At 40.6% G+C, this 18410-nt stretch overlaps 1 protein-coding gene across 1 annotated transcript; it reads left to right on the top strand.

Annotated features, from left to right (window-relative positions):
* The first annotated feature begins 3516 nt into the window (after positions 1 to 3516).
* On the top strand, positions 3517 to 15562 carry arsh (arylsulfatase H). The gene is made up of 11 exons (XM_034573500.1): positions 3517 to 3607; positions 5989 to 6144; positions 6337 to 6458; positions 7308 to 7430; positions 9770 to 9972; positions 11194 to 11414; positions 11663 to 11799; positions 12452 to 12589; positions 12750 to 12909; positions 14154 to 14275; positions 14852 to 15562. The coding sequence occupies exons 1-11, from the start codon at positions 3579 to 3581 to the stop codon at positions 15238 to 15240; spliced, it is 1800 nt and encodes a 599-aa protein (XP_034429391.1). The 5' UTR covers positions 3517 to 3578; the 3' UTR covers positions 15241 to 15562.
* Positions 15563 to 18410: the final 2848 nt, after the last annotated feature.

Below are 18410 nucleotides of genomic sequence, written 5' to 3' on the forward strand. Positions count from 1 at the left end.
AGCCGCTGATGCCTTCAGAACAGAGGATTCTCCTTTTTTACGCAGTTCTCGCCTCCTCCATTGGGTCTAATAGGAATCAGCATGATCAGTCTGCGACACCCTACAGTGCACGCAAGGTCAGAAACCCGATGTAGAGACAATAAGAGCTGGGTCCACTCTACATTCCAATGCAGTCAGATTCCTTGTAAACACAAACATGTCCAAACCAGAATGTAAACCAAGGGAATCATCAAGCTATTGGGTCCTGAAGTGCACTTCCATCAAGTAATGCTAGGGCATCAATCATGGCACTGACCGGTCCTGCCTTACAAACCCCAACCTTTTGAATATCGCAGCGAGGCCAACAAAGAACAACGGCGGCGTCGTCATCAGAGAGAGACAAGCAGAGATGTTTTGCAGGTTATTTTAATAGCAATCTCTATGGGAGAAGCACTTTCCTATCCTGTAAACATCTTGATTCATCCAACACATTTAGACAATTCTTTTCTTCTTTTTTTTTTGATTTAGACTAGTGTAAGACTTTTTATTTAAAATATTCTGTGTTTTTGATTTTGTGTAGGAACTTTCTTCTTTTGTTTTCGTCATCTGGCACTTGTGTTGGTCTTCTGGAATTGTGTAAATAATGAAAAATTAAACGTGGGAGTTGGTGTGTTATTCCCTTGCCAAAAATCTGTGTGTGTGTCTTTTATATTATAATATCAAAAACAGACCTTACACGATTTATTTCATTAATTCAACTCTGTCACAAGAGCTAATATATACATATATAATCTGTGTGTAGTTAACTCCACCAAGGAGGTTGTGTTTTCATGTGTGTTTGTTAGTTCAGTCAGACAACTCACGTTCAAATGCTATTGCAACATTAGAACAGGTTATTGTTTGGCGTCTAGGCTCCGACTTAGTTACTTCCCACGATATGATTACATAGATATGATGGGAATGATGAGCAAATACTTATAACCCCCCCCCCCTCCCCCGTCGCAGCCTACAGGTGGATGCTGGGGTGGTGGAGGGGCTGAAGCAAGACTGACGCAGCAGCGGGGCAAGCGAATGGAGAGATGGGGAAATTTCTCTGCTTAAATAGACAGCCTAATAAGGTGGTCTGCGTATTATAGATGGTTGTGGAGAGTGAGGTATGTCATGCGATGTACGTCACATGATTGGAGCAGCGCAGCTGGAGTTGGCTGCCTGAACTAGCTCGCAGGCGTCGCTCCTCTTGGCAGGATTACACAGAAACTACTTCACCGATATTCATGATACTTTGTGGAGGGTTGGGGCATGACATGGTGAGATTGGGTGTTTATTCAAAAAATAATGAATGGATCATGTGAAAAACAAAATCTGGCATGTTTAGGGGACTGATATTTATTTATTTTTGTGCAATTTACAATTTATCCAAATAAAAAACTGGGTCTATAGTACATTTTAATTTGGTATCACAAGGGGACTGTTGGGCCTTGGCGGAATGCGCTCTGGTTTCATTGACCGAAAAAGACCGTTTTGTCTTTCCACTTGACTTTCCTTTCATCAAACTCAACACCTGTGTGGCGTTGGAATGTGAATAAAGCTCGGGCATCATGAGACTTGATCTAAAATGCGTGATATGTGAAGTATTTATAGAAGCAAACTACACAGCTCGGAGCTTTGCGGATGATTTATGATGACAGTCCCACTGAGGCTCTCAGAAATAAACTATGTGAACCTGCGTGTTGTTGTTTTTCTTGCCAGATAAACATGCACGCCAATTCCTAGTATAACATATTAAATTCATACCTGTCAGTAATAACACCCGCACCAGCAGCAAAGCATCCAATTAAACCGAGCACTGGGAGGAACTACGGAGGCCTGGTGCTGACTCATAATGGAGGTTCCACATGATTTTGAATTATCTTGCATGGTTGAAACTGTAAAACTCAGGTGTGCTGGTGTCTGCAGGCTAAAGTGACTCATACAAATACCACAGGGTAAAGACACGTTCAGAGAATTTGCTTAAGTAAAAGATGACATAACTCACTGGAAAAATGCTCCAAGTAAAAGTTGTGTCGTTGAAGAAAAAAAAAAAGGAAAAATATATATTTACTTTAATATGACAGCAGTTTAATGTTTTACCTGGTTTGAGCATCAACTACAGAAGTTCAAGCTATTTGTCATGTACTGTTAAAGTTGTATAAAACAGTGGTTCCTAACCTGGGGATGAGGAAGTGCAGTGTCACGAGATAATTAATTTGACATGGAAGAAAAAGACCAATACTTCTGTTTGCTTGGTTTTTTTATCCTTTTCTTTTTTCTCTATGAGTTTTGTCATGTCTGATCAGATTGGTCCGATATGAGAAAGACAACTCCTCTGTGGTTAAGGTTCTCACGAAGCTCTCTGTTTGTATCGCATGGCTTCAAAGAGTACCACAACAAACATGATGTGAATCAGTGGTTTGGACAGCATTAACGAGCAATTAAATATATGGAAGATCTGATGTAAATCATTCCCTGAATTCTCACTGGTGACACCAGAGAAAGTAAATCATTCTGTGTTTTTGGAGAGGACATGAGGAAATAGGGCTTGGTGATATGTCAAATAATTGTTTTCATATGAGTAGATTTTCATAACTATCGCAATAAATGTCACATTATTTCCTGATTGTAAGTTGTCGTTTTAAACTCCTCTTTATTAGCAGAGAATGACAAACATTTGATTAACAACAAAACATTTTACAAATCTGAGGTTGATCTAGGAATTATATCAATAGATATGGGACTTAGGTTATATTTATATAATAAGATAAGATTAGTCTGTATTGGTCCCACTATTAGGAACTTTTCAGTGTTATAGCAGCTAAAAACAGTGACATAAAAAACCCCTAAAGGTAATAAATAAGTAAAACAAATATTTTAGCACAATAAACTATAAATGATTCAAATATATACAGTACAATGTAAACAAAATATAACGAGAAAAACTATATTTCACATATATTGATACATAATCAACTTTTGTTTTAATCATATTGTGATAATTATTGTTATTGTTTCCTCACCTGGCCATACTTACAGCATGGTTCTTATATTCTATAAAAGGAGGGTAGCATGTTTTGAATAAAATTGATGTAAAGTCATCATCAACACACAAAATCTGGATACTCTTCCTTAGCTCTTCAAAGCCCCATTGTGCTGGATTTCGTGTCAGCTAGTGGTGAGATTGCAAATGGCCACCAACTGACAACCCTCTTCCCTCACCCTAACTTTCTAAGTGTGGAGAAGAAGCTCCAGGTTCCTAAAGACATAAATGATCCAGTATGAGTAGAAACATGGTGGTACACTCTTGATGTAGATATAAAGGCTAATTCTGAAGTAACAGAAGTTATTGCGCACAAATGAAAATAAGAATGTTCAGTTTCTACCAAGAGATCTTAAAAATAAATCCTACCCACTGGACTTTTGATCATCTGTAATGTAAATGTGACTATAAGAAGTTGAATGCGCACTTAGTCCCCACATTACGGTGTTTGGGTCGGTCACACTCTCAGGGGGCGGGGCCAGAGGATTCAGCAAGCGCAGTTGACGCGTAACATTTATGTAGTTTTATGAATCGGAAGCTTTGTGCAGGGATGAGGTGAGTGCACACGGTTTCCTGTCGATTTTTATAATAACTCACGACAGCATATTCTCCTGAATGAGCCGGAAATAAAATGAGACCTGAATGGAAAAGAGGCTGATCCACGTGATGTTGCCTGTTTTGTTTTTCCTGAAAATGCAGCTTTGTCCTGCAGCGCTTTTGATTTGTGGGTGTGTGTCAGTTCGTGTGTGCGTGTGTGTATTTGGACAGAACAGTGCACAGTCAGTGTGTCACAGCACACAGAGACAACATGCACCAGAGGTTTATAGGAGATCAGATAAAGTCCACACTGTACCTTGGACTCCATGTCTGCACTGTGCATATGGTTCTTCCTCTTCAGCCTTAGTCCTTATTCTATTTGACACATGATATCAGACTCGTGCACAAATCATAGACTCGTGCCACAATGAACAGGATCCATTTTCTTTCTGTTTGCACGAGACGAGGCGCTGTCAGCTGAGAGGAAGAACTAAAACAACAGAGGTTTGCAAGAGGAAGCAGTTCAGACTACATGTGAGCAGAGAACACGCAGTTTTATATACGAAGCAAACTTCAAGGTGCTGTGCAGGGACATGAAAAACAACACAGGGACAAAATTGACAAATACATTTTAAAGCAGAAAGCAAAGATTTAAACATTTTTCAGAATAAAAGAGATTAAAGAAGAGTGAGATAAAAGAGGTACAGAGATTTGAAAAAGAGGTAAAGCAAATAAAAAGGATGAATCTGTATACAAATAAAAAAAATAAGTAAAACTTGATATAATTTTATCATATAATTAATAAAAATAGAATACAATGATGGTATGACCTTGTGAAATAGTTTAGTCAAAGGCAATTGTGAATAAAAAGTTTTAAATCTGGTTAAAGTAAGCAGCTTTTTGTCATCAAATGTGAAATTTAATCTATTATCATTTATCACCCTTTATTATTAGTAGCATGATTATCCTGTGGGGCCTTCAACATTTTCTGTATAATATTGAAACTAATGTAGGATCAAGCTATACCTTTATTTTGCATTTATCTTCCTAGTTACTTATTAATTTTTTTGAACCCCCTTTATTTTTCTGGTTTGTTATTTAGGTTGTTGAACCTTCTGATATGTGATGCAATGGAATATAGACTGTTGTTATTGTGAAGTTGTGTTTGTAGTTGTACTCTTGAGTCTTGAGTCTTGACCAGGCTTGGATCCGAACCTCAGATTTTCCAGTCTTCTTGACCAATCAAGGAGCTCACAGTAAAAGTCACATTCACACATTCATACTATACAAAACATTTCCTGTCCCAATCAATAGCACACTGCCAGCACAGCCGACAGGGGCAATTTGGAGGTTTAGTGTCTTGGCCAAGGTCACTTCAGCACGCAGACTGTAGAGCCAGGGATCAAACCACCAACCCTCTGGTTAGTGGACGCCCTAAGCCACAGCTCATACTTATACTATATATACACCTCACAACAATACTGAGGTCTCACTAAAAGTTTCTAGGGAGAGAATCTAATATTCTAATGCAGTTCAACATCTGAATTTCTATGGAGAGGTTGTCCTCTGCTCATATTCCTCGTGTAGCTGTCAGGGGGTTTGGAACTCGGATGTGAAATACATTTTCATATTTTTCAAATATTCATGCCCAGTACTCTGTTACGCTCGGGCAAGACATAGCATGTGGATGCGATTGGCAGGCGATGGTTTGCATAGCAAAAAATAAGCGCCTCCGAATATTTTGGCCAGTGAGTCTACTAATGAGCTTTGTGAGGGATATTGCGTCGCATAAATAAAAGAGGACTCGACCAGTTTTGAAATGTGTTTCCATTTTTCATCACACTGTCCCATTCCCAAGTTATGTTCTTTTGAGATTTTCAGAGGCCTTGGGATTTAGACAGAATATTAAATTATAGATATGAGATTCACATTTAAAAAGGACATCAGTTTTAGAATCAGGAGGGCGACTGGGGATGTGGGGAAATTGCGTCATCTGAAAAAAGAAGATGGCAATCAGGCCGAAATTCATTTAGTGTAGCGAAGGACAAAATAACTTGTTTTCATGAAAGGAAATGTCTCTTTCAGACCAAACACAAAATGGAGGGTCAAGAAGAGATGGCCTGTCTGTATATTGTGAACCAGAGTTCAGTCAATCCCATCATGTTTGAAATGTTTATTGCAGCAGCAGATTGTAGTTAGAGTTTTGATGTTCAAGCTCTGACTTCCCCCAGATATGATTATGATGGGGAGTGATGAGAAAATATCTTTAACTTGCTGCTGGAGCCTACAGGTGGATGATGGGGTGGTGGAGTTTACTAAATGATTTCAGTACTAGGGGGCTTATTTACATTTCTTTTAAGTCAAATTAGATTAAGAATGTGTTAATCCTTTACCTCAAGGTCCTGCCTGGTGGTGCCTCTTCTTCTCCCCCTGCTCCTGGCTGCAGGAAGTGATGTCACAGGGGAGGAGGCGAACAGGAAGCCCAACTTTGTCCTGATAATGGCGGATGACCTGGGTATCGGTGATGTTGGTTGCTACGGTAACGATACCATCAGGTAAATACTAACAAATGTCTTTATTTTTTCATTTGTCCTCATCACTATTTGTTTATTAGATCAGATATATTTCAATATCACACTGATCAGAAAATTGCCTTTATTTCTTTATATACACTGTATGTATATAAACATATATTCTGTTCTATCTTATTAGTTGATCTGTTTGTCACACTTACTCTCTCCCTGTAGGACCCCCAACATCGACAGGCTGGCGTCTGACGGGGTGAAGCTGACTCAGCACATTGCAGCTGCTCCTCTCTGCACGCCAAGCCGGGCTGCTTTCATGACAGGGCGTTATGCTCTCCGCTCAGGTAAGATAAGATAAGATAAAACTTCATTGATCCACACTTGAGAAATTCAGTTGTTACAGCAGCAGACGACTCAAAGTGAGGTAGACAAGAGAATAAAAATATAAAAAAGGCAATAGATAAAAAGTTTGTACATAATATGCACCTTTCACTGTAGAAGTGGTTTGTATAGAAAGGTTATTGGGTAAAGTGCAGTAGCACAGGATGATTGCACGAGCAAGTAAAAAACTGTTTGTACATAAGTATAAGGAGATACTGTGATGTGCAGAGGACACTAATGTGCAATATGACATTTTCCATTAAAAATAGTGCAAGTCATATCTGTAGGGTGACATGAGAAAAACCAGAGCCGTGTTTTATTTGTCATTCTGGATGGTGTTGTAGAGTCGGACAGCAGTGGTAATGTAGGACCTTGAGCTGTGGGTGCAGCAGTCTGCTGCTGAAAGAGCTGCTCGTGGCCCCCACTGTGTCATGTCGGGGGTGAGAGGTGTTGTCCATGATGGAATTCAGCTTCGCCAACATCCTCCTCTCAGCCACTTCCTCTGTGGGATCCAGAGGGCAGTCTAAGACCGAGCTGGCTCTCCTAACCAGTTTATTTAGTCTTTTCCTGTCCCTCTCAGTGCACACACACCTCCAGCACACATGGCGTAGAACTCTGCAGAAGCCACCACAGTATCGTAAAAAGTCCTTAATAGTGTCCTGCCCACTCCGAAGGACCTCAGTCGTTAAAACTCTGTTCAGCCAGTGTGACCAGAGCCATCCTGGTCGTGCTTGTACAGCGATATGTGTGTGTTAGGATCCATATTGGTTTATTCATTATATTGTGTGTGTGTGTGTGTGTTTGTTGAGTAGGAATGGGCAGCATAGGCCGTGTGCAGGTGCTGCTGTTCCTTGGAGGTTCGGGGGGGCTTCCACCGAGTGAGACCACCTTCGCTAAGAGGCTGCAGCAACAAGGATACACCACTGGCCTTGTGGGTGAGATAATGTAATGTGAGAATTTATTCACTGAGCCTAAATGTAGAATTTCCTCTGAAACTACACCAGGCAAGAAAGAACAGGCGATTTCTGCAGATCTGATGTTTCTGTAGAACCTGAGTGGCACCACAGCTCAGTGTGTATATATATACACACAACATAGTGTGTGGGTCTGTCTGTGCTTGACTTTTCTTGGACCTCTGCTGCTGTGTGTTTTTAGAAAGGCTGAGAAAAAAAAAATATTGCACATAAGGAAGCAATTAGAGTTGATCATTTTCACACTTTACAAGCATTGGCAGTGCACACAACACATATGGTTTTACATACACTGATTTGTGCAAGTAAGAGCAAGACAACACATTTCACTTGGCTCTCTGCGGGAACACTAAATGTAATTGGATATTGTAACCCTTTAATTCTCCATTTATTTGACATATAGTCACAGAAAGCCTGACTTTTTTTCACAGAAAAATTTGTTATATTACTGTTATGTTTTGATTTTGTTCGGACCCCAAAGCAGAGACTGATACAGGTGAGTATAGATAATTAAAGAGTTTATTGCTCAACAAAAGACAACGAAGTGGAGGCAGAGAGCCGGCTGGCTGGTAGAATCCCAGGGATTACACGAGTGCTGAGCACATGGAAGAAAAAAAAACTCGAACAGCAAGGCACAAAGGTTTACCTCTAAATGCAGAAAAAACACTGGTAAGTTACTTTAAAAAACCAAGAACACCGAAGATTCCCAACGAACACACACACAGAGCAACTGAATGATCTGGCAGAGCGGTGGAGTGAAGACCATGCTTTTATGGGCAGGTTGATGAGCTGAGTGGAAGCAGGTTTGCCCTGTCTGCTGCAGGAGACACTAAACGCCCCCTGTAACACACATGCCCTGCAGGAGAAAAAACACAAACGGGAGGGGGAGAGAGAACACACAAAAACCTAAATAATAAACCTGAGGGTAAAGAAGGAGCAGGGTTAGATAGATTTTCATTACTGCTTCCATAACATAATTGTGTCGCTCAGGTTAGGTTATATTAACGATTATATAGTTTTTATTATATGATATATAACTGCAGAAGTAACAGTGTAGCTGCTTCTTTTTTAATATAAAAGGAATCCTGCTGACCTTTGGTGAACCTGCCAGGCTGGAGGCAACACAAACCTGTGGCTTTTTCTGTCACTGGGCATTTGTGTGTATATGCCTGTATGTCAAAGTTTCCATTAGTTGGATGCCAGAGAGGTCCATAGGACATCAGTGTTGATGGGAAGGGGGAAAAAAGGGAGGGAAGTGGGTGTAGCACTAAGAGCCCCAGGGGGCTACATGAGACCTTGAGATGTATAACGAAAGCTATGTGAAATGTAAGCAGGCAGTTGAAGACCCACCGCTAAATATTCATGTAGGCTAAGGGTGTGTGCAGACTTGCTTTTTTCTCATCTACCACCACGTTTTTCTACACGAAAACCCATAGGAGGGGGGAAAAAGCAGCGGCTGTAGAAATAAGTCAACAAGCCAGACAGTGTGGCAGCCTGATTCACTGACGATGCAAGTACTGCAAAGGGAAATTGCAAATTACATGGAGCAAAACTATCAATCAGGTCTCAAAAGGTTGATTACCTGGTCATACTGGCCAATATAGATGCACATCTCTCCGTAAATAATAACCATCGAGTATTCAGCCAAGCCACAGTATGAGTAGTATTTTATCTTTGAAAAAATGTATCAAAGGAAATTATGCAGTTTGATTTGGTTAAATGCAGCTGAGAAAATGAATAACTTGAACGGCTCTCAGTAGAGCGCATACCTCCGCCAAGGCCCAACAGTCCCCTTAAATTCAATCAGGCTACACCCAATTTCACACACTCACAAACATCAGTTCCCTAAATGTGCCTGATGTTTTCATTTAAAATCCATGAATTATTCCCTTAAAAAACAGTGACAATGTTAGGTTAAAAAAAAGTGAAAAAATAATCCCTGATCCGAATGGGTTCTTCTCCTCCACCAGGTTTCGTAGAAATCCATTCAGTTGTTTTTGTGTAATCTTGCTCACAAACAAACAGACAAACCAAACAACAACAACAAACAGAAAGGAGTGAAAACACAAGCTCCTTGGTGATCCAGGGGGATGTGCTGGATCATCAGCAAATTATTCATTTATGTTAAATCCCACAGTGGGGCAGCATTAAACAAGAAAAGGCAGCATAACGACGGGGTCTTTTTAATGGAAAAATAACAGGATCTCTGTTTGAAACGTGCTAGTGTCTTTGCCCGTTGTGGTATAAAGGCTCAAAATTCCTGCCCTGAAGCGAATGTGTAAAATGTGTTTGTGTCTCTACAGGTAAGTGGCACTTGGGTGTGAACTGTGAGCACAGAGGGGATCACTGTCACCACCCGAACCAGCACGGCTTCAGCTACTTCTACGGCCTGCCGTTCACCCTGTTCAATGACTGCGTGCCCGGAGAGGGGACCAACATCCTGGCAGAACTTCAGCACACACTGCAACAAATGGCCGCTATTCTGGGAGTTGGACTTTTCACACTGGTAGGCATGTTTTGTTTCCTTTCCTTAGAAATAATCACATAAAGTCCGATGTGAAATGAGAAAAAATGACCCGTCTATAAAACATAATGTGCCAGACGAAGAGGGAGAAATGAGAAGACAAAGAGTTGCTATGCTGTTCCCCCCCAAAGCAAAGAAACTAATGTGTAAACACTTAGACACACGAGCCACAGGGTTGGGAAAAAAAAAAAGATTGGGAACAGAAGTTGTGATTGTGAAGCTCACAGCTCACACTAGCCAGAAGCCTCGTTCAGGGCAAAGCGATGTCGAAGCTGAAATTTGGTGAGGACCTGGCGATGCTGAGTCAGACAAATAGGAGCCAGCTGTGCCACAGGTAGAGCAAGAGAGAGAGAGAGAGAGCCTGAAACAACATCAGCATTTGTTCTACGGGGGAACAATAAATGAATAGAACATAAAGAACTGCAACAATTCAGAGTAGGAGACAGAAATCTATAAAACTCTTTTCAGATCTAAATTTACTGCAGTGTTTGTATGAACAAAGGACACAATGTACTACTTGTTTCACTTGGAGGGAATGAGTACCGACTGTGGGAATGGTATATGATACCATCTAGTGGTTAAATTGTGGAGTTGCAACAGCATCCAGCTCCAGGCATGTTATATGATCATATAACATGCCACTTACTGCTCATGAGCAGTGCAATACAGTGAAACAGCCCTGCAGTAAATGGTTATAATGTATATATGATTTATATATAATATCTATAAATGTATCTATAAATATTGCTGTTGTACGCACACACATGGTCTTCATGATTTCAGAGGACATTACAGTACATTTACATGAATTTCCTGGAGACTGTTTCTGTCAGTTTAGGTAGATCTTATCACAGTGATTTATATTATATAAGGGCAGAGGATGTCACACCTTGTTAAAGCCCTATGAGACAAATTGTGATTTGTGAATATGGGCTATACAAATAAAATTCGATTGATTGATTGATTAATTGATTGATATTCACAAGCATATTTTTCTGGTAAGTTTGGTTTTAATTTGTTATTTGATGCTATAAAAACAGGATGAAAGTCTAGTAGTAACTTCACTGAATGAAAATGGCATGACCATCAATTCAATTAGTGTGTAAGATTCACACATTGCAGGCAGTTACAGATTCATATGTGGTTGTAGATTGTACGACAGTGTTTTCATGTTATATTTGTGGATGTGTGACTTCATTTCAGGTGTGTGTCCGTGTGTGCGGCCTCCTTGATCTCCGCCTGTGGCTCCTGGTTGCACTTTGCTCATTAAGTATCTTAGCAACTGCTGTGTGGTATGTGCCATTTAAACTCATACCCACCTGGAACTGCATCGTTATGAGGAACCAAGATGTCGTAGATCAGCCAATGACAGTGGAGACGCTGCCCCAGAGGTTGCTGGGAGAAGCACAAAACTTTATAAGGAGGTGGGAATGAACCAGCAGACTAGTATTTCTGAAAAAAATACATATTCTGAAAAAAATGGCAACACAACCATGAAGTACTCTTGATAGTTTAAGTTTGCTATACCAGCAGTTTCAGATTTGTACATACTGTGTCTGTGGTTTGATTACTGTTTGACTTGAATATATTTGAATGTGGCTTAAAATGAACTGAAAATTTCCAACGACCCTCATACATGACGAGTTGCTCACTTTTACGTCGTCCCCCACAGGAATAGTGATCGTCCATTCCTCCTCTTCTTCTCATTAGTCCATGTCCACACACCACTCTTCAAAACCCCTGCCTTTGCTGGCAAGAGCCGCCATGGTCGCTATGGTGACAATGTAGAAGAAATGGACTGGCTCATCGGTAAGTTAGGACTGTGACGGAAAGGGTTCAAAGGTCCAGTGTGTGGGAATTAGTGCCATCTAGTGATGAGGTTGCAGATTGCAACCGGATATGTTTCCCCTTACATCTCCATTTTGAAGTAAGAGGACCTGCACTGGCAATCATGTAAAGTAAGAGCACAAAAGTTCAATGTTTGATTTGTCCATTCTGGGCTGCTGTAAAAACACGGCGGTTCAACATGGTGGGCTCCTTGGAAGGACATCTCATTCTTAGTTCCACATGATTCTGACTAAAACCGAGAAAAACAAAATTATAAATATTATATTTGTTTTCTACCAATAGATCCAACTAAATCCTACACACCGGACCTTTAACACTGGCATGAATTATTACATTTTATAAAGTGGCCATCTAGTGGTAGTTTGAGAGTAGTTAACTGTTACACTGGAAACTGTGTAGAAACTTTTCACATGTCTTCATCAGTAGGTGTTCTGTTCAACTGTTCCCTGCCCCCATCTGATTTTTCTGTAGCGATGTTTCCACACCACGATAAGCATTATACTTTTACCATGGAGTTTAAACTCACCCACATCATGTCTTACTTAACCAAATGCCTCTAATGCAATATATTTTATATGCTGAATATGCTCTATATTTGTAATATATTTTCTAGGACAGTTGACGGACACGGTGGACTCCCTCGGCCTAGCCAACAATACTCTGATGTACTTTACATCAGACCACGGAGGGCACCTTGAGGACGCCGATTCGAAGGTTGGCCAGAAAGGAGGATGGAACGGTATCTATAAAGGTAGATGATGTCTTCAACTTTTTTAGGGTTAGGGTTACTGCAATCCTCCATATATTCATGCATACATTCAGATGTTTCTGTGGTATATGAAATCTACAACATATTGAACCATTAATTGCAAAAACGTTTTCTGGGGGGTTGTTTCATTTCTCACTTTCAGGTGGAAAGGCTATGGCGGGCTGGGATGGGGGGATAAGAGTCCCTGGTATTTTCCGCTGGCCTGGCAGACTGGCAGCTGGGAGAGTAGTAGATGAACCCACCAGCCTTATGGACCTGTACCCGACTCTGAAGTATTTGGCCGAGGACACACAACCAGACAGGTACATACACAGTCTATGTTACAGAGTCCTGTTTTATTCCCCTGTTTTTTTGTTTTTTTTGTTTTTTAGAAGGATGAAAAGCTCCTGTACAGTACTTGATAAATACAATGGTAGAACAAGCCATGATACAGAGTTACAAACACAGGGGAGAAAAGACTATACAATTACTCTAAACTTGAACATGATAATTCTAGTGTTTTGTAGCCAGATGATTACAGCGTGGATCCAGAACTTCCTCATTACCTGTAAACAACCACGTCTTTTTGTTTTGGTGAAGGCGGATGTGTGGACAATAATTTAGCAAGTAGGTGACGTAAAGAAGGGAGATGATTGTAAATATGAAAAGAAACATATGCTCTTGTTACTTGTGTAATTAAAGGTTATATATACAATATTTCTCGCCACTAGATGTCCCACTAGAGCAGTATGTACCTATCATATTTTCCAGAAGAAAAGCCAGTCCTATATGCTTCTCCAGCATAGAAAAGCCAGAGCAAACTGACTAGTCTGATCTCTTTCTTTGTCAAAGTCCCTTTTTATAGCAGATCCAAGTTTCTTTATATAGAAAATAGTTGTTCCGTGTTTCTCATAATATATCTAGACTGTGGTGTCCTCCTTTTTTCTAATTTGTGCTGCCATATTTTCATAATGAATAATTTTTTTTAAATATGTCTCATTTAAACATTAGACATCTCTAACTTGGTGTTTTGCTCGGGTTGCTGCATTGTAAAGCTTTGTTCAGCTCTTTGCCACGTGCTTGCGCTATCGTCCATAACATTGTTACCATCCATGCAGACAGCCAGACTTCATAGTTCCAGCTACAAGCGGGATGCAATGTAGTTCTCTCCTCCACACCAGAATTTGTCTTTTACTTTTTAGTCTGTGTGCGTGTGAGAGTGACGTTCATGCGTGTGCACCCTTGCTAGGTCATGGATTAGGAAAACACTGGTCGTTTACTATATTAATGTTTAAATTCTTTTACACATGTATGTATATAACTTTTAACTTTAGGACTAAGGACTAATCTCAACATTTAATTATTCTAATTTCTCAAAGTAGAATTGCTTTTTCTATTACTTCTGTTCCGTCTAAAGTTCTGTGTGAAGGTGAGGAAAGTTTGATATTTAATGTTTCATTATAGAGCACAAGGTCAAAAGTCTAGTATCTCATCTGCATGTAGCACCTTGCCTCATCAAACCTTCACTTCTGCCCTCTATGTCTTTTTATTACACCTTGCTCTCCAGACATTTAGATGGCCATAACCTCATGCCACTGTTGGAGGGGAGAGTAAAGCGATCGGAGCATGAATTCATGTTCCACTACTGCGGCATCTACCTGAACGCGGTTCGCTGGCATCCACCTGGCAGTGAGTTCACACATACTGTTGACGCAGACATGCTCCACATCACAGTATTTATTCTGCATATCAGGCCACCTGCCATGACTTCAGCTTTGAAACAGAAAACAAATTGTACTGTAGCTTTAAACATTCTCAAGACAATCCATTTAAATAAAGAGAAAAAAAAAGTCATGCCCCCCCCCCCCCAATTTATCCGGATCCGTTCCAAAATTGAAATGGGTTCTTCCTTGTGTCAGGCTTCAACCCTCCACATATTTTCATGCATATCGATTCAGTAGTTTTTGCTGAAACACAAACAAACAAACTGCAATGAAAACATAATTTCCCTTGGTACAGGTAAATACTCTTTGTTCAATATCACGCCATGTTTAGTTTTTAGGAATACAACTCCCCTCCTATTCCTTAGTTCAGTAAATGTTTGTCGTATTGGATGACCTTCCTCCCTTGGAACATATTTAGAGCAACATACAAGTCAGAACCATTTCTCTCAGCTCAGTCATAATAAGGATGTTCTTGTGCTTTATCGTGTCTTTGCACACTGTGTTCTGAACTAATGTGTTCTCTGTCTCTGTTGTCATACAGGTGACTCGGTCTACAAGCTGCACTTTTTCACCCCTAACTTTTCTCCCCCGGGAGCCGGCGGGTGCTATGAAACTCAGATCTGTATGTGTCACGGAGACTATGTTACGCACCACGATCCACCGCTGGTGTACGACATTTTCCGCGACCCCTCAGAGTCCCGCCCACTGACCCCTGACACTGAGCCGAGATACACAGAAATCCTCGAGCAGACTGCCAGAGCTGTGGAAAGGCATAAAAGTACCCTGACAAGCAAGCAGATAAATGATACTCATTCGACTGCTGTTCAAAGCCAGATGACCTGGGATAAGATTCTGTGGCAGCCCTGGCTTCAGCCGTGCTGCGGGACGTTTCCATTCTGTGGCTGCAAAGAGGAGGCGCCGCATATTTAAGAAAAACACAGTCCCCAGCTTCTTGGGCTTGGTGAAGCTCTTCCTCCTCCAATCTGCAGCAGGGTTTTCCCTTTTTTTTTAAACTGGGGCTGAGATGCTTCAGGGTGCGTTCAGGTGCTATCACTGTTACAAGTGTTCAAAGAAGGTGACCTGAATTTTTTTTTTTATTGTTGAAACTTAATTTAAATTTAAAGTAAACAAATACTACTGAAACTAATAACCATTTAAATTAAGATCAAACATGACTAATATAGTCAGTGGAACATAACTATATTCAGTGCCTTATAACACTGTACATACTCAGCACAGTCGAAAATACACCTAAAAATACATGAAGGAGAATTCTGTTGTTTGCATGTGTTACTTTTTTTACAAGGAAAAATGTCAACTGTGAAATAAATGATATAATAAAGCTTATTTTCCTTGTTTTTCAGTTGCTGTACTTTTATTTGAACTTATCGTGAGGTAATTGTAATATTTAATATATTTATGGAGTTTGAATCTTCTCCCTGTGTTTGTGTGGGTTTTCTCAGTGCACTCCGGATAAGGATAAAGGATACACGGTGTAGATAATGGATGGATGAATGAAATAAGTCATATGAGGACGTGCAAGTCCTCAAGAAGGTGAAGTTAGAGTGTGAGCCAGTAGGGGGCAGAGTCAGACTACTGTGGGGGATTCCAGTCCTGTCCCTGTCAGGTGTTGTGTGGTGTCATTATGCATTAATATCAGTGCGATGCATATTTTCAGTGCAAAACTAAAAGATAATTCATCTTTGTTCGACGTAACTAATATAATCTAAAATATCCGTGTGCAACATTTTGGTATTGCTGTAGCATTTTATAAAATTACATCAATAGTGATAAACTTTGTGAATTAATTTGTTTGTATTTGTAGTGATCAGAACATTAAGTCACTGTTACCACTCTTTGGTGTTTTTATTCCTTTTGTCCTTTGTTCTCCATCAGTCCTGTTCTGGCCCTCCGTCTTTCTTTCTCCTCCTCCTTTAACATCCACGTCATTTTGGTGACATAATAATAATGCTTTTTGGTCTCACAAAATGAATTCTCCTCTTACGTCGGCTGGATGTTGGCCAGCAGCCGTGCCCTCCTCTCACTGCAAGGAAACCCTGTGGTTACACGGATCTTAAATAATAATAGACTTCATAGACTGTGTTCACGTCTCCTTCATATGTGTCATCATCAGCACTAACACTGTCCCCCCCTCAGCAGTGTCTGCTTGTCAAAAGCATCAAAGTGTGCGACAGTGGCGGGCTGTAATTGCTCTCCATCCTTCCCTCCTCTCCGCTGCCTCTTCCTCCATCTCCTCAAACTGCGCTCTTCATCTCCTCTTCCTTTTTGTCCTCCCCACCCCGTCGGGAAAACTCCACTCGCATCTGCAAGTGAGGAGGCAAATTTCAACATCATCATCGTCTCTGTAATCGTTGCCATCCCAGTCGTAGTATTTACTCCTCTCCCTCCAGCAGAGGCCCGTACATCAAACCCTCAGCAAGTTCATTACACCAGCCACTCCATTATATCCCCACCAGTAAATCATGCAGTCGACCATACATAACGACATTTGGCTGTACATCAGAGTTAATGATGGCTGGTGGGATAGAATGTTGCTGGCTGTATATCATGTCACATGCACACGTAACCATGTGCACGGAGGACCACGTAGAAATGCGCATGTGTGCACACACAGGATTCTGTACACGTGTGCACATTGTATATCATGTTGTTCTGAACAGATCAGTGGTTTTCTGGAAAGGTCACTGTTCCAGGAGACGCCATAAAGCATTTTTACAACCTTCTCTTTGAGACACATTAACACACACAACTTGAAGAAATGGGAAAATGGCAGGGTGGCTTAAACATACTCAAAATAGCTCCCCTGCATGAAGCCTATCACATACACAAACACTACTATCCGAGGGGCTGTTGTTGCATTGTTTGTAATTGAAGGCTTGTGCCTCGTTGGATGATGCTAAGACCAGAGAACATTTTGAAAATGAACACTGTCAACCACCTGTGGCAAAATGTCTTTGTTTTACATCTTTCTAATGAGCTTTTTACTCCCTTTCAAATTAACTGACAATTGTTTTTTGTGTTCAACATTTTAAAATTTGACTTATCAGAACAATTCAATCGAACATACACAACATTTACATCCAGGGGAATACATCCCCCTGTCTGTCTTGTACCGTCCTTACAGCCGTCACTTAGCAACAAATATATGGACGAAAACGTTCTCCGGTTGGTTGTTAACGTTGAAAAGATGTTTTTAACTTGTCTACTATTAGCTATTAGGTTATATAATTCATGGTTCTTGATGGAGAAAATCTGCATATTTAGGAGACTGATATTTATGAGTCTTTGCAATTTGGTACAGATCCAAATAAAAATCTGGATGTCGTGAATTTGAATATAGTTTGGTAGCCATATTATTGTTCTGTTTGGCCGAGGTTTAGTTAAAACCACAATTGACCTCTGTGGTAAAGCTGTCACGCACCATTAGAATCTACAGCCCATGCCCAACGCAGCGTGCACTCTCTTTTCCCTCCGATATCAGTTTATGGCTTTTATTACTTCCTCAAAATTAAAGCTAACATTAGCTGCGGTGGTTTGAAAGGCCCGGGGGCCACATGACCACGGTGCTAAATAAAACATGCCCAGCAGTACCTTTTAAAAAGTTGATGCATTAGTGAGAATAAATGAGGGGAAACAATACTTTCCACATCTCACCGCTACTAAATTCTCCAACTTTCTTTTGAAATAGTCCAAAGCACCGATGTTACTCAGTCTGTCAACGTTGACCATCTGTTAGTGCAGTATCGTGCTCTCTTTTTTGATGTATGTAGGCTATGTAAGGAGAACAGAAATAGCAGAAAATCTCTGTGGTTTGTCAGCTGCTGGCTGATCTGTTCCGTGCTGCTCAGCCGTGGTCCCACCTACCGCAATAGACCGCTGTGGCAAAGAAGTGATTACACACCATTACAACCGTGTTACATTAGGAAGCATGGAAAATGCGTGTGATGGAGAGAGAGAGAGCGAGAGAGAGAGAGGGAGCATGCAAGCGAGAGTCCGTGTCAGGTTTGTCAATGAATGAGGCTTTTTAGAGCTGCTATTAGTGCACATTCCATCTGCATTTTTCAGTATGTGTCTTTATG

This window comes from Hippoglossus hippoglossus, chromosome 21, assembly GCF_009819705.1.
Source record: "Hippoglossus hippoglossus isolate fHipHip1 chromosome 21, fHipHip1.pri, whole genome shotgun sequence".
Taxonomy (NCBI): domain Eukaryota; kingdom Metazoa; phylum Chordata; class Actinopteri; order Pleuronectiformes; family Pleuronectidae; genus Hippoglossus; species Hippoglossus hippoglossus.